Consider the following 25,831-nt stretch of genomic DNA (forward strand, 5'->3'; position numbering starts at 1 on the left):
ATATATATATATATATATATATATATATATATATATACGAATATGGGAAGACAGCTTCACTGGCCTGAACTTCGACGGAGAAACACTCACGAGTGCCAATTTTATTTTGAGCATTATGGAGCAATCTGGTGAAGCATATTCACTGATCTGAACTTCGACGGAGAAACACTCACGAGTGCCAATTTTATTTTGAGCATTATGGAGTAATCTGGGTGAAGCATATATTTTTTAAGAGAATATAGGATTTGAACATCTACATTTATCAACAGTAATCAAAATAACAAGATATAGACGTACGAGGATCACAGTGCTAGGGACATAATTTTTCGGCAGCGAAGTGCAAAGACCCAAAGAGAGCGAGTTCGCTTGGGTTTGTGAATTCTCCGTCGGTGAATTGGCTGCATGGATTACTTGGGAAACTTGGTTATCAGTGGCTTGGCCATCGCTACGGTCATTGTGTTCATCTACGTCCAGCTGGGCGGTTTCGAGATTCATAGATAGCTCGTCCGTTTTTCGTCTCATCCGTTCTACCCAGGCGTTGAGCCATAAATAAAATTTTGATTTCCAAAACTCCCAAACGGCGTAGCGAATTACACGTAGTTTGTCCCGATGCGGTTCTCCGTAACTTTCTTTGATGTACTCTGCCCGAATCTCAGGCGAGCTAGCACCCAAGGTAATCTGTTCATCTGCGAGGAATAAAAAGCGGGCGAAATGTGAAGAGGTCACTATTTTTCAATCTAATGATCAATTTGTTCCCAGATCTGAGTTAATGTTGAGGAAAACATGGGCAGTGACTGTCAATGGTCACGATGAGATTATCTCAAGTTTTGACTACCTTCAGATTGACAGTAGTGTGTGTTTAACCGTTGAATGGGAAACTGAGCGAAGCAGCATCGCACAGATGCGATGGGGTTAAGCCATCCAGAAAAAGGCCGCAGAAGATAAGTCAAGCTAAATAGGCCATACACAACAGAAGAAAAAATGGCGAAACGGCGTCAACTGTAGCGTGATCACAAGTGAGGAATGGGTTACTGCAAGTACAAGTCCCTCGCTGACTGCTTCAGAAATCAACCACTTTCTTCATCGACAGTATGACAACAGTGTTCAGCAACGAGGCTTCGCTACCGTACAATAATGATTTATTCGAAAGCCTTATTGTGAAAAAGAGAATAAAAGTAGGCAAGAAAGGGACTTAGCGCTAGTCTACCAAAATAACTCTAAAGTGCCTACACCTCAGACACCTCCAAACACTCGTTCAGGCGATCTGGATGGAAACAGATAAGAACACCATTGACATCGATTAGCAGCCATACCTTGCAGCGTCTCCAACAACGCGTAGTGGAGACCACGCGGTCCTCATGGTATCTAACACAGTGATATAAAGGTGATAATGTGAATGTGCAACCGGCTAACATCAACAAGAAGTACACAGTCAGATCATAATTGTGTTATTATTTTCAGACGACCCTCACGAAAGGCACACCGTTTAGTACCTGATTGCAATCGAAGAGAATACTGGCACCTCAGGTTGTAGTGGTGCCAATCGAAGAGAATACTGGCACCTCAGGTTGTGCCGGTGGGTTTGTACGGCAAGGTGCGCAAATGTTTCATCACCGATGGCGATGACATCATCATTGCGCTGCGAGTGGAAGTGCGCAACCGTTGCGCTGGCATGGATTGATGTAGGGTCTGCTCACCCGGCTCGATTCTGAGTGATCATTGGTCTTTCAGGTGGACAGTCTCATTAGTTTGTCGCTTGGCCTGTCTCCTGATTAATGGATATCTGGGTAGTCTCGATAACTTGCCTCTTACTCCTTCTCCGCAGCGATCTTCGTTGCTCCACAGGGAGTCCCGTTTCTTGGCCCGTTGTTATGATGACCGGATCTGACTCAGTATTACTATTGGGTCAGCGGTCCCTCGCTCGTAGCGGTGCGTAGGCAGAGTCAGCTTCGATTCTAATGATTCTCTTTCGTGTCTTGTACTTCCGCGTACTTCAATCTTCACGTAAACTTGTGCCTTCTTGATTTTAATGTATGGAAATAAGAGATAGTGAACCGTCTTTTGATTGTTTAGTTGTTCCCTCAACCATGTAGAAAGTTTTCCTCCAATCTGTACAATATGTATATAATGTTTCTTGTAGTCCATGCAACTCATTTGGTACACGATGTTGTTTTCTGAGCCCGCATCGGTCCTGAGATAAGTTCGATCAAGGTAGCGGCTATTCCGTGGGCTATTAGGATTCCTTTGTAGTTGCCTTGCTGTGAATTCAAACATGTTCTTGATGCACGGGAGAACTATCCGCATAGTTGACTGATGTTGCTGTTTCTGTTGCTGTCGGGGAGTCCTGTTTTTTAGGATTCTTTTGATAAAATTTCTAAGGCATCCGTTGTTCAGAAACATAGGTAATCTGTTTTTTTTTCGCCTGAGTTCTGTTGTACTGCAGTGTTTCCGTACCTTTGAACAGAGCTGAAGTGGAACTTTCTTGTGGTTTAAAGAATAGTTGCTCTGGTGGCTTTCTGATATCTTCCTTCCTGTGTCTGTGCTGATCAGTACATCCAGAAACGATATTCATTTATTCTTGCCAGCTTCAGTTGTAAGTTAGATGCTTTCAACTATCTTGTTGAGCAATTCATGTACATGTTCTGCTCTATCCCGTCCCATGACGACACTTATTATGACACGATATGTAGGATGAGCTAAGGATCATGTGCCTCTGACTCAGTGAAAACCATTACTGATGGTATAACGACAAGATGCTGATATGCTGGCTACAGCGCAGTCCCCTCGGTCAGAGGTCATTCTTGTCGGCATCTTGAGACGTCCGGATAGTCGAAGCTACACAAGCGTGGCTGCACACGGAAACGACTTGGAATGGCCATAGATCATAAACCGGTGTCGTGGGACAAAGAGTGTGACGGAAAAAACCCAGCCGTATATGGCCAACCAATCATTGTATGCAACCCACCGCTTTTCTGTACCAACCAGCCAGATACCACATGATAATTATTTCTTTCCGATCCCCCGAGGTCCCGTGTGCATACCGCAAATCAACCTTGCCTCTGTATTCAACTATCAGTGACGAAGATTCTCATTAATTTTCACCGCAACAAATGCACAGAAAATTTGGTATACATACATTAAAAGGTCCACAGGCCTGATAGACCTTGTCTACACTTGTTAGGGAGCGTCAACAAACAAGATCACTCAACTGCTAAATTAGAGCTTAAGTCGTCCAACAGAGTTCAAAGCTGCCTGTCAAGGCATGTTACAAGTTTCTTTGAAGGAATTGAAATCTGTTGAGGCAAGCTTTATGGAATTACCGAGGCATGAAGCGAACGGAATGCTGTGGTTTCAATTTTTGTCCACTACACGTCCAGAAAGGGGGAATTACTCCGGGAAGCAGACGATTCTTATGGCCCTACTGGTGGTAAATCTCCGGAGGAATGTCTGTACCCACCTACCTTCACCGCCTATGCACTTCAAAAAGAAGCGTCTCCCTAATACAGAAATGCATTGCTTTCACGAGAACAGAAAACTGGTTACACCATTTTTCGCACAATAATGATCCGATTTTGGAGTCTGACGGTGGAATGTAAAAACAGTAGTAGATAGGATTTTTTCACCAAGTTCATTGTTGCATGATGCAGTCCCGATAAAAAATCCCTCGCAGCTGCAATAATATTGATTCAATTGGGAAATGGGTGTTTCCAATTCGGTTGAAACTGCAGATCACATGGGTTAACAAAAACCATATAGAAATACGCATAACTGCAATGATGATGAATCACGTAGAAAAGGAGGGCAATACAGAAGGGTACGTACATTCCCGATCGCATGGATTGGGTGCGCGATAACCGGCCGACCGCAAGTGTCGGAATGCTATCTGAATCTGCTTGTTTTTCCGAGAACAACATCGCCAAACGTAACGTCTTTCAAGCATATCTGAGGGAAGTAACGCAGTCCGGGCTGCCAATCTTGGTTTCCAAGCATTCTCTGGCAGGGGCGTGTCTGGTGGACAACTTCCTGGGAAACACAGGGATGGGAGTTGTGGATAAAACGATGGTGTTTCAATTTATTGAAGCAAAAGTGGTTTATATGGTATTCGTCGTATTTCCGACTGATACTGTACGAACTATAAGGTTGGCGAAGGCTGTTCTACAGCCAATGCCGGGTATGCTGTATTGGGTCATTGTACATGCGTGCCCGTCATCTTTAGTTCACATTTTTAACACCAGAATGAACGAAAGACTCGGTCAAACAATGTGCTGAACGAGTTTCAGTTGGACCGGCTTTCTAGATACGATATTTTTTCATTGGGCAGTAGAGCACAACATAGACGATGGGTTCACTTGAGTCTCACTGGAATGTTCCGTTGAAGTCATCTTCATTTGCAAATGGGTGACTAACTCTCCAGGTGTCCAGCGTGAGTTACAGCGTTCAAGGCTTTCGTGGATTCACTTGGAGTTACGATAAAATTCAACTTCTAGTACCTGCAGTTATGATGCATAACGACGGCTCGTTACTAGTCAAACAAGCAAGAATGAAAAACAAAAACAAGTGGACACTACCCTACATGCATGCAAACAAAACAGGTGCTTTTCCAAGTTACTGGGGTGAAACGCAAGTCAGAATATGTGCTTCAAAGTGATGTGGGTTGGTGAATAAGCAAACCACACCTTCACCTGCACTGAGGTTCGTGGGCTGATTGTAAGCAGACCCTCTGGCAGCCACGCGTTCTACTACCAGTCTTGTGAGGTCTCAAATCACATCACTTGCAGTGGTCACGGTAACTGGGCATAAACAAATTTGACAGAGGAAGCTTTCGAAGGCATAGAACTGGGTGAAGTGTAGTATAGTAAGATCATATGACACCTGATCAACCGTGATTCTATCCACCAGGTGTCGCCTCCTACCTCTGTCATCAGTTCTGAAAAGATAAACATGATGAGCAAGCAACAATTACTCGGTCAGTAGCATCATACTACGAAATTCCACACAATGAACTAAACTAACCTATTTCGGAAGGAGTTTTAGGAATGTGGGATAACCATGAGAAGTAGCAGGCAAAATCATCCTTCAAGTGGCGAATTAAAGTTAGATGAACTGGTTGAATGTCACACAAAATCACTTGGACTCGCGGAATGTGCTGCAATAAAGCAGGGAAGTTTCTCAAACCCCAAACAGCCATAAGTAGTTTGAGCGTCTTCCACCAGTTGAAGTTTCGAGAGGTGTCAGTCGATAACGTGATGTGCAATCATTAGCACAAAGTCAGAAGAAGATACAAAAACAAACAAACAAACAAAACAAATCGTTCAGCTGTAACACCATTCTGGTGCCTATCTACCATGCTACCCGAAGGAAGCATGAGGGCTTGGATACTGCCAGGTTGCCAAAGCCTAGACAGGGAAGTCTAGAGGCAGAGGTCGGGTTCGAACCACGGATCTTGCGGTCAGTAAATTCGCGCTCTAACCATTCGAGCCATCTCGCCCCTAGTCCGAAGAGCCGCTAACGAAACAGACAGTGATGTGATTTGGAAACCCTTTTACAAAAATGTCAAACGGTAGTAGAGATAAACTTGCGACTGTGAGGTTCGTTTTCACTCAGCCTACATATGACTTCGACAATAGGGTTTTTTTTCACAAGTTCGGCGAAATCGATGCCAACCAATATATTCCCTATCGACGCAAGTTTGAAGTTAATTTGTATTTCTACGAACTTCTGGTCGGCCCACGTGCACAAAGGGTGGGATTCCAAGGCCAACCTAGTCTCTGTGGGTGGATGAATTAGTGGAGAGAAATAAATTTATTGCACCCGAGGTTATGATTTGTAATTGGGATTGAAATGGTAGCAGTTTCAATGTGTGCCTCGGATCTCCTTTCTATGCGACGCGGTTGTAATGCAGATATTCAGTGGTGGGATTAAGTCTCCAAAGCACCGGGTATATGTATAATCTTTTTCATCTCCCAAAACAAGGTGAAGGGCCAGCACTTTCTCACGCTCGCGGAAAGAAAACGAGAATCAATTGAGTACTGCCAAATCGGGATTTCGCTCACCTTCAGCGAGTGGGGCAACAAACCAGGATTCGTCATCAGCCGCAGGAGCCATCGATTTAACTGCCAAGCGAGCTTGTTTTGGAGTGGCGAATTCCACAAATGCAAAGCCCCGAAAAAATCCAGAGGTGTGATATCTTGAAAATAAGGGATGATGAGGGGGAATGAACAAGAATATTCGTAGCACCAAAGGTAATGAGTGTTGCGAGTGTGTTGACGTAGGTGGAATCGAAGTTTTAGGATCAGAAGTGGATAACTATCAGATAACGCTTGACTTCCGATCACCTTTAAAATCACCAACACCAACATCACACGAAGTTTGTTCTCTCGGGGAGCCTAACTGCTGGTCACGACAGAAAGCACGTTTGATTTTGATGGTCAGACCAAAACGAATTAGGGACAAAGCCTAATGTCAACGCTTCCGATTTGTTTGCATAGAAAGCCAAATGTGACTCCAAAGGATAAGGTACAGCCGCATATTATCAGGATTGGTGATAAGCCCAAATGCCGATATGGATCTTGAGATCTACGATGGAGAATTTGAATAAAACGGGAAGATGCCGATATGGATCTTGAGATCTACGATGGGGAACTTGAATAAAACGGGAAGGTGCTGAAAATATGACTTCATTTCTTCAGCGTAAACGCCACAAAACGATCGGTTCACGACATAAACGATAGAAACGTTGGAGGGTAGACGATCGAATTCGGAGCTAACCATTCTGGTTCCTGACCCCAAGATAAGATGATGACTTGTGCCAGTCTTTTGAGCGCATAAGCTCGACGTTGACCATTTTAACGTCATTGAAGTACTGAACGCTAGCAAGACTCTAAACGTTGTTGTGGAGTAAACACTATGACCTGAATTTGTAGAAACTCTGAATCATACCATCATTTAGCCTCGGAGTAAAGAACTAGATGTAACTAGCTAGATGACTAGCTTTGATCCTTTGCTTTATTTCTGCTTAAACTATGGATAGATTGTTTTAAAAGTTGCAAGGATGATAAGCCCGAGCGTTTGCTTACAGTACAAGCGAAATATTGAATACGAAGAAGAGATGTTTGGAATCGGAGGAGTAGGAAACTCTGATCAAGGGGAACGTTGCAACCCGAAGCATTTTAGTGGAAAATCCTGTTCACAAAAAGAAAAGTTTAGAGGTACCGACATCCCCAGAGTAAGAGAAATATGAGACGTGAAAACTCTAACTGAATCACGATAGCACATCCAGCACTAACGTTTTTCTAATCCACCCGTCACAACAGGGTTTGTCGTATTGTCAGTCTAGGGCCCATTATCGCCTAGCCCACTAAACCAGTCTATACCTGATGACCTGGATACTGATACCACCGTAACGTCATAATGACTGGTGTGTGCGGCTGGGACTGGATATAGGGCTGTGAACCTGGGGATTGTGGTGTGAACAAACATGTGGGCACCAACAGCAATCGAACCCAGCAGCATAGGAAGTTGCCACCCATCCGGCGATTTAGCCGGCAGAACTGTCCATTGTAACAAAACTTCGATTGTTCAGGTTATATCGTGTTGGACAATTCGCGACGGGGGGATGTGCGAGGTTTCATTGGTCACCTTAGGCCTGGCGATCACAATCAACCCGGAGCGTGCCTAAGGCATTGTAGCCCGCGTGACCCGTGCATCACTAGATCGGGATAGCGCCATCGTTGCGGTGGCAGAGAGCTGGCGATCCTCGTATGGCACCTAACCAGTACAGTGAGTCTTATAATATATCGTTCTCATCCACAATTTCCAAAATCAACACTTTGACGTGGCCAAAGTCGTGATACTTGTACGAGGCACCACATGAACTAGACAAGGAAGTAGAATGACATTTATAAGTTATTGTCTTGCAAACGGAAGCCAGAAAATTCAAGCCAGTCCTATCAAGATGTGAGTTGATAAACCAAAGAAATACACATAAATGGAGTGAACAAATGAAACAATAATTAAAACATAAATAAATACCGGCGATACTGCGGGATATGAGTAGTTCATGGATGTTGTTTGATTGCTGAGCTTGGTAGTTGGATTACAAACATGAGTGAACCGGTGACGTCTCCTCGGTTGGGGACGAAACGGTTGCAATCCAACTACCAAGCGCAGTGGGCAGTCCAGCAACCATACATAAATACTGAATAAGTAGTATGTGATCCATGAGGATCCATGATCCATGAGGGCTGTTGGTCGAGAACATTTCGGTCAACTATCATGCATCTGGTGTTGTATGATACCGGAATCAACCATAACGGCGTGATCAAACATGAATGCCACACAAGGAACATACTGAGGTAGACTGATGTACAACACTTCGCCATATTCCGAGAAAATATCACGTAGCCAGTCCATCATCTCATATCCACGATCAGTGTGTGGCGTGGAGAAGGAAGCGGTGTTCACAGTGGGGTCAGGACCGTCAACCGCTTGTTCCTGTAGAGACTGGTCCACTGTATTCGGATCGTTGAACCAACGAGGAATACCGACGACTAGAATCGTGCGCTTTTCACGAGGAGCGAGTTCCGCAAGAGGACGCGTACGCACCACAGCCAATCCTGAGTTGGACATTTAACGGAGGACATAGATGAAAAATTCGGGAGGGAGGCGAATCTAAACATGCGATTCATCCATGGATGTCAAAACGAAGTATGCAGTAGGAGAAGAGTACGGAAACCATTGACACACTGGATTTCCCCTCTCTTCGGAGACAAGACATGCAAAACCCTCAGCAGTTTGACTAGCTATTCCACTGAAACGTTCACCATGCGTTCACGAAGCAAATGGATAAGTTCAAGGCTAGGTATCAGTGTCCTCTTGAAAGGAACTTCTCTTCCTCAATGATGGGAAAATGTAAACCGTATGATCTATCGGAGTTCTGAATGATACTCCTTGGTGGTCAACCTGCTGTTCAATAGAAGCACTGGCATGAATCGTGACTGTTGAATGAATGCTGCTCTTTGGGATTTTGTGGTATTAACGTTCAACATTTCAAAGGTGGAAGTTCTCCCTAACTATATAGAACCACGCCGATGAATAGAATGCTAACAGAATCTCAGTCCAAGTTTTTTTAGATCCCTCGGAAGAAGTAAAGTGGATAAAGCAGGTGTATTGCTCTTCAACTTATTTAAACATGATGATTTGGGGATATTTTTGAAAGTCTGAAAAAAAATATTGCACTATCGTTTGCTGACTGAACGAAAGAATAGGGCATAAAATTTATGAACCACATGGGATAAGGCTGATTCCAGCAAAGCTAAAGAACAAAATAGTTTTAGTGTACTGAAGAGTGAAGCCAGCTACGTATAAAACTACGGACAACTATCACGATATAACGAACCGATCTACGGTTGGAAAAAGTGATATGGATGGATTCTGCCTTAGCGTGCATCAATGATAACAAGAGCTTGAACGGGTCACTTGGTATTCAGTCTACCTTCAGTCCAATTAATCTGAACTAGGGTAGGAAGTACTCGGTGAAGAGCAGAGGGCAATATGGACTATGATGTTACAGATGCGATGGTTTGGCCATTGTTTGCATTCATTTCCAAAAATGTGAACAGTGAACAGCAAACAAGCACCATGTCCGGTTGCTCTGATTTCTGTTTTGCATCTGGTCTTTGCGCTCAGGTTCAGTCTAGAATGACAAAGAAGGAGGATATACATTGCTAGTACTTTGGTGAAAGTCAGCTTCATATGTGGCCTGAGATCAGCATGGTCAGTCCACGAGTTCACATCAATGCATGCAGCGGGACAGGGAGGCAACTTTCTAACTTGTAAAATTGGTACATTTGGGCAGGGAATAAATCGAGTCGTTTATGTTCTGAGATAGGATTGAATTATTCGACTGGGAATTTGCATATCAATCCGCTACAGTAAGTTAGGTCAGTTAGGTATTTGTCACCAACCAACTGTCGTTGCAGAATGGTTTCGGTTACGAAAAATGTGTCCATTTTTTAGTCTCGGATTTTATGGTTTCGGATATTGTGACAACCAAACTGGCCGAACGGTAAGCTAACCAAAGCAACAAATTTTACCATTTTGTATGTTCGCTTTTGTCGAGTCGTTTTAAACAGTGCTTCCTTCAAATACTCAACTTGTTCATCCCAGCTATTCTCTTCGTACAGTCATCCAACTGTAGTATCGGAACACGAGCCACCAACGATGTGACCAACTCAGGTTTCAGGCAGTCAGGGAGAGCTCGTGATTAGGGGAGCCACCAAATTGGATAATCGACGAAAACATAAGGTGGTGGTAGGTGGAAAGTGGTCTGCAATCTAAGATGCCCATGTTTCTTCGGGCACTCTCAGTCTCCAGGGTGTGGCGCACTGTTTGCTGTTTGGATATTGACAGAAAAACAGGAACGCGGACAACGTAGATAAATGCGGGTTAATCACAATGCTGATCAGCCACTAGAAGCCGAACGATTGGATGTTCCAACTACTGGGAGGGAGTTCGCAGGTTTGCAACTCCCTGGAGTTTCGCAAGATGTGTAGTGCTGATGATTCCCAATAAGGATGAAACAGCCGTACAGTGCTTCTCAGCTTTTCATGATAGACTGGCTTCACCTATAAGACGAATTTTCGGTTGACAACTGTGAATGACGGCAGGGTCCATCACAATAAGCAAGGAAGTAAATGAAAAATGACTGACGCGGCCACTTTTACCAAATACATGAAACGCCTATCCCCATAATTGCAACTTATCACATAGAACGCATTGAATGATAAAATATACTTGTCAACGCAACTGTTCACAAAAAGAAAGGAAGGAAAGGAATTCAATATGCGACCCTAATTTCCAAAAAACAAGTGACAGTACATACTCCATTCCCAAAACATTAGAGGCGTGCAAATGTCGATTTGTGTAAAGTAATCATGTGGTCTAACACAACGTTGACTTCGATCGATTTCTTATGACGGCGACGGTGATGGTGAATGTAAGGACAAAGTACGAACTGAGACAGAAACAGTGACGTTCTTCTCGTCGAGCTAAAATGGATCTGAGACACCACGAAACATACCGAATTTTCAACAGGACATGACAATGTTGAGACCCATGTGTGCCAATTCATCTGATAAACTGTGATAGCAATCCTCGAGCAGTGGTGATGTTCACTGCTTGGCCAATTTAGGTAACAATCAAAGTGATTCCAGGAAGTTTGTAAAAGCGATGTAAAAATTGAAAACCCATGGTACATGGAGAAATTTCCGACCGCTTGCGGGCATTCGAGCGCATCTCATCACATGTGTCAAAATTAAGCGGGATCCTTCCGGGCCATTGATTATTCACGTTGCTGTTTAACTTCTATCTTCTGTTACCGGATTTACTGCCTTGTGGGGACAACAGTTATGTTCTGGACAATTTAAAACCATCAAACTAACGCCAAAAATGAGTATACTGTTATGAATAGGGCATCAGACAGAACGACACTAATGTGTGCGGCCAGTCGTCGAAAATTCATCGACCAGAGAAACTAGGCAAGCAAAGCACTGCAAACGACTTGTTCCAATAATGAACGTACCACATTCGGATGTGTTCAGTATAGCCGAAATCTGCCTGAAACGATCGACTTGCCGACTAATATCAAGTCAGCACCATCACTAATTGTAAGAACCGAGTACGTGCAGTACAGTGGTTCTAGCTGCCACTTACGTTCGTCGATGATATGGTAAGGTGAGGTAGATAGACGAGCCTCACTAAACTTTTCATTGGAGAGATTGCGACGGGAGCTATGCATTGAAGCAACAGTTTGGATGCATGAGCGCCAGTGAGGGCACGACCGGGCCATGTTCGACAATGTCTCGAACTATTGATGTGTCCCATCTAGAGGTCCCCATCCAGGGAGACGGCAACGACCAATTCATTTGAGCTTGTTGATAATGGCTTACATACCTGGCTGCCAATTCATTACTTGGTCACCTCTGGCTCGCTTCCACCCTTCACATGATTGAGTGAAAAGGGCTCTTCGGGGAATTCGGTCAACTGGCATACGGAGCACGGGACCAAACCAACGCAACCTACAGAGGGTGATCAGTGTATCCTGGAAAAGTTACCTCTTCCGAAAACCATTTGACGTACTTCAGCATTGCTAATCCGGTGTTCCCACCAGACTAGCGCAATGCACCGAAGACAGTGATGGTCAAACACTGAGAGTCTTTTGACGTTCTCGGCATACAGCGGTTGGGTTTCTGACCCGTATAATAATGGGGAGCGCACCGCAGCAGTGTAAATTCGACCACTGATGTGGTCGAGTGATGTCGCGCCTACGCCATAGGTGATGCAAGTTCACAAGAGATGCTCCGGCCTTCCCAGTTCGGGACCGATACAACTTTCCAGGTAGACAAATTTGTCAATACCGCAATCGGATTCACCCCGTCTTGCAGCAGGACGCTACATTTTGCAGGTGTGAGTCGTATGCCAAAACGTGAGTCAGAATTACTTAGATTATTTAATATTGCTTGCGTTACAACGGAATGAGATCCAAGAAAAGCGACGTCTTCTCCAGGTATCTGTGAGCAAAAACCCTGTGAGACTTCAGACAAAACAGGCATCATAGGCCGGTGCCTCTGAGCCTTCCTTGTCATATCAGTGACGAAGTTGAAGAGGAAAGATGAAAGAATACAGCCTTGCCTGACACCATTTGACGTAGTGGACTCGGGTGAGGGGGTCAGGAATTTATGGAGGACATCTTTGCTCCATTGACACTACCATGGTGCCCGACGGTCCACGGTCAAAGTTTTCAAGGAAGGCCACTATTTTTGGTTGCTGGTGTAGTGTCGCTGCTCCGGAGTCTGTCAGACTTGTCTGATCGATGCATCCTCTTGCAGGACGGATCTCAGCTTGGCTCTCGCGATCTGTTCAGTCAACCTTTGTAGGATAAGACCAGAGACAATCCTCCATGCCACAACTACCAGTCTGCTACTACGGTGGTTATCACATAGCATCCACATATGCTTTTTGAAGACAGTAATAACTGTTGATATGTTCCATTCTGCAGACACTTTTCACTCTGTGAACTTTACAAGCTAGCGTTCCCAAAGGTTCATAACGCCCAAAACCAGGCAAAAACAGATGTACAGCGCCTCATATATAAACTATGTGCGGCGACATTTTGGAAATTCTGACGCCTTCAGGATGCACCATTGGCAACCGGCATTCGGTGGGTACTAGATAATGATTGGCTGTTGGGTCCAGACTTCCGGACAAACAGAGCTTGCCATGATGCTGGACCAGCAAGCGATCCAATCTTCTGACTATTCGCGTACAGGATAAGCTTCTTGACCACAACAGCAACAAACTGCGAGCGGTAAAACTGTACCGGTGCGGAATTTCGCCTAACAAAAGGGCACGGCTACTCCCGGTAGCCGGAGGAGTCGATCTGTGTTGTTTGTATGACGAGCATCAACTCCGAATCGACCGCACAAATGTTGTTCCAAGCTCTCCCCCCTCCTTAGGCTCTTCATTGATTAGCGTTTGAGAGATATGCGTGTGACGTCATTCTCGTTACTTGCTGGTTTGGATTTCCAGGACTAGCGAAATTAACGATATCCAGTGGTCAATCATCGTATCGGAGAAGTTAGACAGACAGCACCGAACGCCGCTAGCACACCTTTAATATTCTGCCATGCTTAGTCCACGTGCTAGCTGTCAGCTCAGTACTGGTTTACTGCAGAGAGTTTTTGGGCTAGCTCAGATCGATACTGTTGAGCTATAGTAGTTCTTCGAAGATGGTGGACTGGCATGCTTCTCGCTGACTTACGAGGGCCTGAGGGGAAACGAACTATTAGGCGTGCATGCAAAATGGTGTGATCGGAATCAAATTATGTACCCCAAAAGGAACGACAGTCTTAAATTGTAGAAGACGGAAGATGGTCACGTGATCTAAATGGGTGCACGGTTGATTTGCAACTGGTAGCCGCCAGGTTGCGCGATGCTAACGTTTATGCTACAAGTTCGTACTGACCAGAAACAGTTGATGAACAAGACAAAACTGGAGGAGTCGCTCTGTGTCGTTTGTATGACGAGCATCGACTCCGAATCGACCGCACAAATGTTGTTCCAAGGAGCTTAGACGACCGAATTGGGCAGCGCTTGTTGCCCGAGGAACAGGCCGGATAACCTCTCAGCATCAGAACTGCAGTCCCTTGAAGCATAAGCTGACAATACAAACAAGCACCGTTTTTTATATCGAGGCAGTGAACTTGATTGAGCTGGATAACCGGACGGCGCAAAGACGACTGTTCACTGGGATCCAGTCCAGCAAAACGTATTCAGCTCTTGGGTTGAGTGCGATCCTCACGCCACGTATCCCACGAGTCATCGTTTGAATCAGCACACACACGGATGGTGCTATGTGAAAACTGAGTTCATCCTGAGCCTCTTGGGTCTTGTACGCGTGTTTCGGAGACACAGCATACATCAATTTTAAGGGAGTATCAGGTTTCAGTGGGCATTGACCGTTCGCCAACTGGACTTTAAAAGCGCCTATGTAAAAGGATCTCGTGAGTTTAGCACGGTGTTATTTTATTCGTTGTTAATAAGCAACGGGGAGCGTGAGGCGCATCGGTCAGATAAGTGAAAGTCAAGTGACCCAGCAACGTCCGCCTGTAGGGTGGGAAGGGGTTGGGGACGAACACCGGTTGAAAAAGAAATGTGCGGGCAAGTGATGCTACGCATTGGTCTTACTGGCATGGTTGCACCTTGTGGAACGAAGTTGCAGCCAATGTAGCCCGCAAGAGTACCGCAGCATTCAAGCCTGAACACCAAGTCACGGTGAAAGCTTTTGGTCGGTGAGAAATCTAACACGAGAAACTTAAGTTAATTTCCGCAATCATAATCGTTTCACCAACAAGGTTGACCAGATGTAAGCAAACGCCACCGTGAGCAACCTGATCACCCAACCGCATTGGTCTCAAGTGAATTCGCCATAAGTTTCTTTACAGATATACGATCTTTGCGAAAAATAGTAGCCTGCCTAGTCTGGTAGCCGTTGCACGCACTTTATGCTGCATCTAGGAGGCTCATTACATGACAGACCTAAAAGTCTAGATTAGGAGGAAGACAGTCGTTCTAAAGGTTGCCTTTTATGAAGTCAATAACTCAACTTAAGATCAGCGTCAGCATGATTCAAATAAAATGGTTTAGCTTACACACGTTGACAAGATCGTCAGTTCCGTGAATTGTCATGTGCAACACACACACACACACACACATGCAACACCTCAACATGCACAATGAATGCGCAGAAGTGAAGAGCCGAAACCGAAACATGAAGAAACATGGGTATATCGATCTGTCACGCAGTGACTCAGTGGTGCCAATGCTTCTCATTGACAATGGTTTATCGTTTCATTACAAAATGCCCCACCCAATAAACGTGTTCAGACGAATAGCTCAGCTGTTGAAACGAGTTTATACCTTTGTGTGCCTTTAAAAGACTTCTAAAAAGCCTGAGTATTGTGCAAGACTATAAAAAAAGCCAAAGGAGTTACCAGGACAAAGAGGGTTTGATGAAACAATGGGTAAACATACTAAAATTAATTAAAAACAGGGACCATGTAAATAGCGAAGACAATTATGAACCTTCTATAGGTTCTACTTCAGGCGAAATTAGACCCACAGGCTTATTTTATCCTTGTTTCTTGGATACTGATGAGACGAATGAATGAATCCTTCTTGTCCAAACCCGGTGGAGTTCATCTGAGTATCTTCATTCTAGTTTCACCGGGTTTCAGNTCAGCAGGATCCAATTAACGTCAAATACATTGTACCACAGTGGACACAGTAAGCTCCAGTGACTGCATAATCCACTTATTACTGTACACTCATCCTATCAACATGTTTACGATCATCACCCAAAGAAGAATCACAAGTGTCCTGTTTAATCCAACATCAAAGATTTTTTTACGTTCGGGCATCCTCGTAAACCTGTCATCTTCCTTTCGGACCAAACAGACTCATAACCTAAGATTTAAGAAAGCGGATAGGCATCGTACTCACACCATTATGTTAAGCTCTTTGTAACCAAGGGGCATTTCTATCATTGTATCTTTTTTAAGCGGTAAGTTGATGCTTTTGATCTCGCAACCCGTAAGCCTTAAGCCCTCGTGATGGACTCACATACTCTCGTAAAGATGCCGAATACTTAGCTCGTAAACTTGATCTGTGTCCCTCTGGCAATACAGATAGAACAAAGCAGTCGCATGATTGTCCACCACCAACGTAATCTAGATTGAGGTACTCAACCAAAGCTTTGGAGCAACAGTATGACCACAGGATAAGGATGGCTGGAAAGGCGGTTGTGGTGCAGTCTTGCTGAAAAACACCTGCGATAAACGTTGCAGATAGAAAGCCGCCGGTCGGCCCAAAGTAGCATGAGCATCCACGTAACCTCTCCTAATTTTACATAAGTGAGGTGAATCCATACGATCATGCACGCCAAATCCTATTAGTATCGCATGGATTTCTGATGAGTTAACCAGAAAAACCAACAAAACAAAAAGTCCTCCTTACTTTGTTCATGACCCTTAATGTAATTCGATGAACCACTGGCCAGCTCAGTTCTTTTTAAATGGAAAGTGCTTTGAGTGATATCAGGTGGTTGGGCCCGCTGCTGAACTGGTATGGGGGGAGCATTATTCACTGCTTTACTCTGACTTCCAGTCAATCAGGAAAGCGGATAATTCAGGCTTTAGTTAAACGACGGAGGATCGGTCCGAACGTCTCTAGTCATTCCAAGATGCAAACGACAAAAACCTGACTGCTGAACATAATCCAACAATACAGATGACGCTGCAGAACCTCACCACCATGCATCAACTCAAAGCGAGACATGGTCATGATCAGTCAGCTGTCTTCCAATTCCAGCAGTTGTGTTTACTCAGTCAACTCCACCGTCAAAAGGAAATATCCGAATAAGGACGTCAGTGGGAAGCAGAACAAACTACTCAGTGAACAAATGTGGAAGCGGACCGTTAATTCCTGTGTTAAAAACCGATCGAACAGGGCGATAAGCTAACAGGCGATCTCGGTTGTTCAGCATGTTTCAACGGCTAGACGGTTCAAGACACAATTTACTTGAATTCACATCCCTAGCCTGAAGTCATGGAGCTGGATTGGATCAAGAAACTGCAGGTGTTCGAAGAGTTCACTGATGCCACCTGCAGCTTCACATGCACATCAGCCATGGACCACCTCGTATGAACTCACGTTTTCCTCACTTCTGTCAACAGGCTTTTACAAGTCTACGAATCTGTGCTTGCTAAGAGACTTGAGCAGTGCACAAAAGTGAAATACAGACTCTCCTCAACCAGTGTCCGAGCAGCATAGTATGCAGGACTTCTCATCACCGGATTCACCACAGAACACTAACGCTTTACAACCATCCAATTCGTCGGTACAGATCACGTCCATATTCATGGTAATCCTCAACCAGTGTCCGAGCACCATAGCATGCAGGACTTCTCATCACCGGATTCATCACAGAACGCTAGCGTTTTTCAACCATCCAATTCCTCGGTACAGATCACGTCCATATTCATGGTAAAAACGGTGAGGACATCCATCTATGTGCATAACCGCACTCAACGCAAATGAATACCGACTGTCACTAAGCAGGTGTGGCAAAGTACCGCATAAAACCTAACTCGGATATCAACCTTGGGTGCACTGTGCAGGCCGAATTCAGACAGTGAACTGTGGCCCTGCGACTAAATCGAACAGAGTTTTTAGTTGACTCAAGGGATTGGCATACCTCCTAGGGCCGAGGGCAAATCCAAGGCCTCAGTGACCCGGGGATAGAACGATAGACGATAGCAGTTGGTCGAGAATTCACGAGTCAAATCTTGGAAGCAGTTAAATGAACAACATCATTCTAATCGGACCAGTTCGTGATGAGTCGACTACGGACCATAAAGAGCGTCCAGATCGTCTTATTCCTGGCTGTGAATGAGCACTGAATCGGACTGAAGTTCCTAACTAGACAGGAGCCGCTTCGTCATTAAAACTCAAAAGTGACCTGTGGATAGTCCATGACTTTTTACATAAACACGGTCGTGAAAACCTCTCGATCTCCATTCACTAGTTGCCTCAAGCAACCGTGCGGTCTGATACACCATGGTGGACGGTGTAGCAAGCCAAGCAGCATCATACGACCTGTGCGATCATACTACTGTCCGCTAACGGAAGCATTCAAGAATTGGCAAACATGTGATGCCGAACTGTGGATAACAAGTAAGGGACATGAATATTACGTTTCTATAGGGGATGAAATTGGAATACGCTCGAAAAGGAAACAAGAAAAGAAACACTATTGTCTTAGTGTAACATACTACCCATACGGTTGCTGAAAGCTTTTCGACAGCCCATCATAAAGGGGAGATTCAGCTAGATTCAGTCGATTCCACTGTCAAAAGCAAATTCTTGTGAAAATGAGAGCATTTGTAGAAAACCCACCATCTTCTGACACCTTCACCAAACTAGACTTTCTTATTGAACGAAGCAAAAGTTCTTCGTTGATCTTTAGGGCTTGAAGTCGGTTACACTGCAGAAGCATGGCGATGGGTATACCATTATCGGGGCGATTCTTCATTTGCTCAGCGAAGAAGCGGTCATGTGCCAAATTTCCTTCACTCAGATAGAATTCCACTTGGTGCATAACGCGCTTGCGTAAAGAGGAATCATGTACAGGAGCTGGCGAGGAGACATGGTCCGCGTTGGAGGCCTGAAACGAGAATGAACGGTCATGATCCAACTCACAAATATTATAAGCAACATTCGGCTAATGTGGAAATCGTGCCACTCGTGCATTTCAAAAAATGTGATCGGAAACGACGCACTAAGAAAATATACAGATTCTGAACCGATGCAGTTGCATTAAATGGTAGTATTAGTCCCACTTCCGTCTGATGGACAAATTGCCAAAGACATTCCACACCACTAGTAAGTCCCTTATGTGGATTACAGCGTTGAACAAGCATTGGTATCGTCGATACAGCCAAAAAACGGAATGTGGAGGAGATGGTGACGTGGAAATGTGAACTCTGCGCTGTCACTTGACAGGACACTCGTCCAGTAAGTGAGAATACGCGAGTTGGATTCCTGCGCCAGCTAATGTCCTTTATTCTGCGTTACGTGTACTCGGCTTTCTATTCAGGGTTGTTCGAATCTTCATACCTTCCACTTGCTAATGATGGAGTTACAGTTTACGGTGGTTGGAAGGACTTGCCACGGTATCGTTGAAGCAGCCACCCTCTGGACGAATACGAAGTAGTTCACCATGCACATATTCAGAGGCGACCGTCAAAGAAAATTGGAATCAATAGCTCTTCTGCACTAGGAAAACAAGACAGGACGACTTAGAGCATCCTTTTTTACAAACCTGGTCCACGCGGAACGGGCGCTACATGTACTGAGTTGCTAGCCCGGGCTTTTACCCCGATCTGTGAACCTATAATTAAAACATTATGCTTTCACATTTACGCCATTCAAATTACAGTACAACTTCAACGATGTCCTTGCAAACTATCAAACAACCGGGTCTAAACATTTTGTGGTGCTGCTCTTCAAAATGACGCTTGGGAGAGCACTTTGCTGATCAATATCTATCAACTGGCCTCATCGTAAAATTTCACAAGGCCAAAGCGCTGTACGATCTAAACAACAACTAGGCCTATGTTGGCTGTTGTGCAGCGGGGAAATTGACTAAGTCAACTACTCGGTATTCGCGCTGTATTGTTGATAAACTCGTGAAACATCCACTAAAACCTGATATGACCTAATAAGGACCACGAACTAGAATTCCTTCGTTGTATGCTCCGGAAAGTTGAACCACATGACGCTATTGGGGACCAATAAATGAAACCCACTGATAAAACAATGAGACAAAGTATGCACACCGGTAGGCCCTCACGAAGTATGTAAGCTCTCCGGATGCAGAAATACAAAGGTATTTGATGCACAGTTCGGTGGCACGATTCCAGGTGACTACCTCTGTGCCATGATACAGTCAACACATATAAAGTGTTTGAAGGTAGTTAAGCAAAACCATAGATACACGGTAAGACCAAGCCTCAGATGCAGTGAGGATAGCAATGACTACTATGCACTCGTGCAAACACCAAGGCCATAGAATGTAGAAGGCTTTCACACGTGGATCGTTTGGATGGTAAAAAAAGCTGAGACCAGTTGTTGTCATACGGAAGTGATAGTTCAGTGTTTAAGGTGCAATTTATTGACCAGAAGGTCCACGGTTCGAATCCAACCTCGGTAATTTAGTAGTTCATCTCTAGGCTTGGGTAACCTTGCAATAGCTCAGCCCTAGTGCTTCCGTCTGGTAGCATGGCAACTAGGCACAGATCACAAGCAGAATCGGAGATCGCATTAAAATAAAGAAGTAGCAAGCAAGTGTTCTATTGTGGTTCTCAATCAATCTGCGAAATGGCTTATAGGAATGCAGTAACTAGTAGAATTCGTTGGGAATACAGGGTAAGAGAGATACGCTGTTAATAGTAAATTGCGCAATTTTCACTTGATGTCACCTCGTTCACCTTGGTGTACCGCTTCGAGAAACGATAGACTACCCGTATAATTGCATCAAGACTGACGAGCCAGATATTCATTGCAACACTTGTCTGAACACGACCAGAATATTTAGTAGAAACTAAGCACGAAACAATAGGAAGAAACCATATTCCACGTGCGCAAGGTACCATTAGGTCGGTGCCTACCAGTCATGCTGAGTCATTTATAAATGAGGAGTTGTGTTGAAAATCAAGCTCCACATTAGTCATATTAAAGTGAGTCATCGAGCAAGGTTTGGAGGGCGAAGCACGTTGCAGTAGGCATCCTTGACCAACTAAGGCAAGGTAATTAATAAAGCTCTGCCGATATTCCAATGGCAGGCAGGCATGGTAGCTGTTGTCTCTAGCACAATAGCAAATGAAAAAAGTAGCGGATAATAATCGTTCAGCTATGGCACCCTTTTAGTGCAGATCTATCACGTAACTTGAATAAAACACAAGGGCTGAGATACTGACAGGTTACCCAAGCCCATGCAAAAGCAGTCGAAGAGTCAGGGTTGGGCTCGAAACACGGACCTTCCGATCAGTAGCTTGGCATCTTGATCTCTCAACAATCCCAAGCTTTCGAGCACTATACTATGTATTCAATCATAGATAGAGAATACCTGTTAAAATGAACTAGGTATAAAGAATCGACCCACCCTGCCCGTCACTCATTCCGTAAAATGGTCTATTGGACACCAGCACTACAGCATGACATTCCCAGAACGGTGGGAGTTTTCTAAGCTATACAGGCCAGAATTTCCCCCTTCTCAATCTCCGGTAGTGAATATTCGCTCCTGCGCTGAACAAGTATAGCCAGATAAATTGAAGGCCTACAGGTAAATTAGTACTACAAAATGTTGAGAGTGAAAGTGAGCTTAAACCACATCTTAATTAGTGCTCAAGGTAATAAAACATGGCGTTGTTCACAGCAAAAAGATTCACCGCATAGTTATTTGTCACTTCATTTCACATTTTCCTCGAAGTGCTCTGCAATTCATGATTTCGAATCTGGTAGAAAATAATATGCTACAGATGCGGACCAATGCATTACACCGTAGAGACGTACATCGTGCAGCTCGAGGTACACGATATTTCAGATATATCCTAGTATTCCTTCAGAAGTAAACCAATACGGATTCGCTTTTTCCTCGGGGTATTCGTACACTGGATTATAGCTGATGGGGACCACTGTTATAGGCTTTTCAGTACAAAAGCTTTTTTGGAAAAGTTTCTCTTGCGAGAAAAGAGCAGTGTGATCAGACAGCCAACAAAGCTGACTCATGAACATGAAATCTGTCGGTGATATCAGACTTGGACGGTGATCCTCGGCCGGACGATAAGGATAAGATGAAAAATGAGACCGTTCAGCTTTAGCGATCGTTCGGCGTCTAGCTTGGGTGCCACCCGACGGAAACAGGAGGGCTGAGATACTACCAGGCTGCCCAAGTCTGGACAGGAACAGAAGTTAGGTTCAAATCGGTCAGTGAGCTCACGTTTTAACCACTTAGCCATCCCGAGATCAAGACAAGCGAGAGGATACTCAGAAATTTTTGGACTCCAGAGAATTTATTGCGGTCAAGTGTGAAAAAATTGATTAAAGTATCATCAACCGTATACCGTACGAAATATTTGGGGTATAGTTTGTATGACGTTTACCTGGTGTAATACAATCAGTGTGGTTAGGAGAGGAGTTGTGGCCATACACTACACAATACGCGTAGATGACCAACCGCATATTAGGGACAAAGGGTTTTTACGGAGGACGGACTTGTATTTGAACGAAGTAGAAGACCTGCATTGAGAATTTGGAGATGAATTTTTACAAACCCCAAAAAGGGTAACCAATATTAAACTGTGCTACGGGTGTAATTGTACTTTCGAGTGCAGAAGTTACGTCTCCACAGAAGTTCCCAGTATCACGACACCACCATAGTCTGGAACAAGTAGCACTTAAAAATCCTACAAAACGCCAAAATTTCCAATACAAGTGCACAAGATATAGACCGGGAACCACGATTAAGACGATCTGAGGACTATCAAGTTTGATCTATTGTGTCACCTAATCTACTCTTCTATGCATAGATCCGTATTTCGAAACGCAGTTGGGTCATGGAGCTGAACACAAAAATCATGCTCTGATGGATCCTGTAACGTAACATCAAAGTAAATCAGTCAGACGCGGAGGCAACTAAGAGAAGAACCAATGGCATCCGACAAAGTTAACTGGTTCCATAACCAAACGCTTCTCGAAATGCGGGCCCTGTTCGTTTAGCTGTAGCACCTTTTCGGTGCCTAAGGATACTGCAAAGTTGCCCAAGCCTAGACACGGGAAGTCGAGAGGCAGGAGTCGGGTTCGAAAAACGAAACATCCAGTCAGTAAATCCGCACTCTGACCACTGAACCGACCCGTCGACCCTGTTCGGGGTTGGACAAATGAAAACCCGCCTTATTTTTTGCCCCTTTGTAAGAAATAGGGGTTTTGCAGGGCAATTCACCCAGCATTTTACACCGCTATACTTTAGAGATGTCTAACAAAGGGACAAACTATTCTCCTCACGCTAGCAAGGCAGCTAAAGCAAACCAGTCACATGGTGCGATAAAACGTGCCGTGCACAAGTTAGGAGAGCGTGCCCTAAATTGCAAATAAGGGAACCAGTGCAAAGGAATGAGTATGACACCCGAGTAAGATTAACCATCACCTCACAGGGTCAAAACTGTGTTTGATAAGATCCTTATGAGTTGGGAACTGACTGGCGCCATTTGGTCTCACGAGAGACATTAGACAGAGTTATGCTCCTGGTGAACTCCCCATCAGTAACTTATATTCCTCGATTGGAAATTTACCGTCTTTGGACACAAATATTTTAAGCGAAAAAGTGTAATCCTCTTAAACGGCATTGGTTCTTCGTAAGGCACTACTCATAAGGTTGCTGAAAAGTCTTCGACAGCCGACGACCGGTTTCACTCTTCTTGGGGCTACTTTGGTATGCGAATTCCCCAAGTTTCCGGCAGCCTTATGTTCTACTTGAATGCGAATTCCCCGAGTTTCCGTCAGCCTTATGTTCTACTTGAAACCAAATTGCACGAAATTAGCGAAATACACTCATTTGCAATATCACCAACGAGAGATTCAGCTGGGTTTCAGGTGAGTCTCTCGCAAAACCAAATTTGTTTGCAAATGAGGATATTGGTTCTTCTTAAGTAAGTAAACGAATGTAGCGAACTAGTTGTATAAATCCCTCGACATAAACGCCTCCCGTACATATCAGTTGATTTAGACGGAACACCTTATGGAGATTTTCTCCTGTAAAGATCTCCAAAAGCGAGTCCTAGTAAGTTCAGTCTACTTCACTGGTAACTGTTTCATACGCACACTCCTTTTTATATGTTCTCGTAACTCCATAGCGCCCACTGTGTGCTATGTAGGGCATGTGTTGCCAAGCAATCGAGTTACCTTACATGTATCCAATATCTATCGACACCAAATCGATTGGTTTGGATGACGTGGTGGATCCCAGTGTCTCTTCTGCCATTCCTGTTGTAAATAATTATACGAATGCATGAAGGAAACCACTCACAAAACCGCTGAAAACTGTTCGATAGCTTTGTGAGTAGTTTCCTTCACGTAAATATACTGCGATATTTCGAATATCATACGAAAGGAAACATGAGGCAGCCTTTGTGCAGCACATTCAATTGGAGAACGTCATAAACACGAGATTCACCTGGATTTCAGCTGAATCTCGTGAAGACTAAATTGGTCTACAAATGGGCGTATTTGTCGAATAGCAAAATGCAGCTTATGCTGGTTTAGCTGACGCCCAGGCGGTATTGATAGTAAGAAGGCCCATATGGAAATACACATTTGTCACTGTGGTCGATTGTCTTGCATGCATGCAGGTACAACTTCAAAAGATTTGGGGATTTTGACAGCGGACTAGATAAAAGCAAATGTGAACTGCAAGGATGACGGACAGTTGGATTACAAATGTATCAGCTATGCGACAAACACACTCGTTTGCACATCTATTTGGTGTTCACGAGAGACTCAACTGAATCGCTCATTTTTTATTTAAATCGTACACGGGCAAACCACGAGACCACATGAGGAAGTGGGTTCGCGAAAGTACGGTTTCTGTGATCCAACGACTCGACACGCGCGCTGTCTGTCTAAAGGATCATGGACACATGACCATCCATGCGTAAATCCTAAGAGTCATCAGCTGTCCTTGTTAACGGATACTTCACGTTGACGCTGAACGTCTTACAAAATAAAAAACCAGCTGTCACTCGTTAGCTAGTGATGGGAAAGTTATCTGATAGCTTGCAACTGAAATCAAGCTTCCGTCTCTCTGGAAAATATAGTGAAGTTCACTTGGGCGAACGAAAAACATGGATCACATAGGGCCATGCCAACTCGTAGAGAGAATCTCAAAGAGCAGCAGGCAAAATCACATCGGAACCTAGGGGAGAGACACTGGAATCAGGGGAAAGGCTATTTATACCCCTCTGTTGGTGAGCAGTCACTGTTCTTTCACGTCCCCGACCGAGTTCCTACGATTTCGGCTGCATTGACTCAAGTGTGTGGGCTTATGGAAACTGTCTTCGCTGAATGCATACGTGGAGAACTTATCCGCCTCTTCCATAAAGTACCTCTGGAATAAATTGATTTTTCCAAAGGGGTTAGAGTCATTCGTAAGCTCTCCAGAAGAGCGTAACCATAAGATGGTTCTGGAATTGTGATGAAATGAGCAACTGAACCATCGATGACACGGCAGTACTCAAGATAAAACAAAAAAGGGCCGCAGTTCTGTTTCGTTCACGCAAAGACCAGTCCAGACAATGATTACTTTTGACGTACCCTAATCGTGATCTTTACGCAGATCGCGATTCTGGTACGGGTTGAAGGAACTGGCATTGTAGTTTTAAACACTATTTTCTTGGTAGAACACACGGTTCTAAAAATTTTTCAATGGTCCTTCTAGCTTATATCTCGTGTTCTGCAAAGTGAAAATACTGCGACATCTTGAACATCGCGTCAACTGAAACATGAGGCTTTCGCGTAGTATATTCAGTCAAAGCGTATGATAAATGAGGAGAAATCAACTGAGAGTTTCCTTAATACCAATCTAATTTGCAAATCAGTGGCTGTCACTATAAACGAATATTGTTGAATTTCACTAGACATTTCCTACTTTGCCAACTAA

The 25,831-nt window shown here is 44.3% G+C and overlaps 2 protein-coding genes across 2 annotated transcripts in view; one reads left to right on the forward strand and one right to left on the reverse strand.

The window, feature by feature from the left end:
- Nucleotides 1-3,501, forward strand: part of T265_07792 (hypothetical protein) — a gene marked incomplete at both ends in the record, with an annotated part of 91,135 nt that extends 87,634 nt beyond the window's left edge. Inside the window, one exon of the mRNA XM_009173404.1 lies at nt 3,378-3,501. Within this exon, the coding sequence (XP_009171668.1) occupies nt 3,378-3,501 (124 nt within the window). The remainder of the gene's footprint in view (nt 1-3,377) is intronic.
- The window catches only part of T265_07793 (hypothetical protein), a gene marked incomplete at both ends in the record, with an annotated part of 25,666 nt that extends 6,884 nt beyond the window's left edge, over nt 1-18,782 (reverse strand). Inside the window, 5 exons of the mRNA XM_009173405.1 lie at nt 298-686; nt 3,823-4,023; nt 6,054-6,187; nt 8,351-8,615; nt 18,514-18,782. Of these exons, the coding sequence (XP_009171669.1) occupies nt 298-686; nt 3,823-4,023; nt 6,054-6,187; nt 8,351-8,615; nt 18,514-18,715 (1,191 nt within the window). The remainder of the gene's footprint in view (nt 1-297; nt 687-3,822; nt 4,024-6,053; nt 6,188-8,350; nt 8,616-18,513) is intronic.
- Nucleotides 18,783-25,831: the final 7,049 nt, after the last annotated feature.

Source organism: Opisthorchis viverrini (assembly GCF_000715545.1).
Source record: "Opisthorchis viverrini unplaced genomic scaffold opera_v5_188, whole genome shotgun sequence".
NCBI lineage: Eukaryota > Metazoa > Platyhelminthes > Trematoda > Opisthorchiida > Opisthorchiidae > Opisthorchis > Opisthorchis viverrini.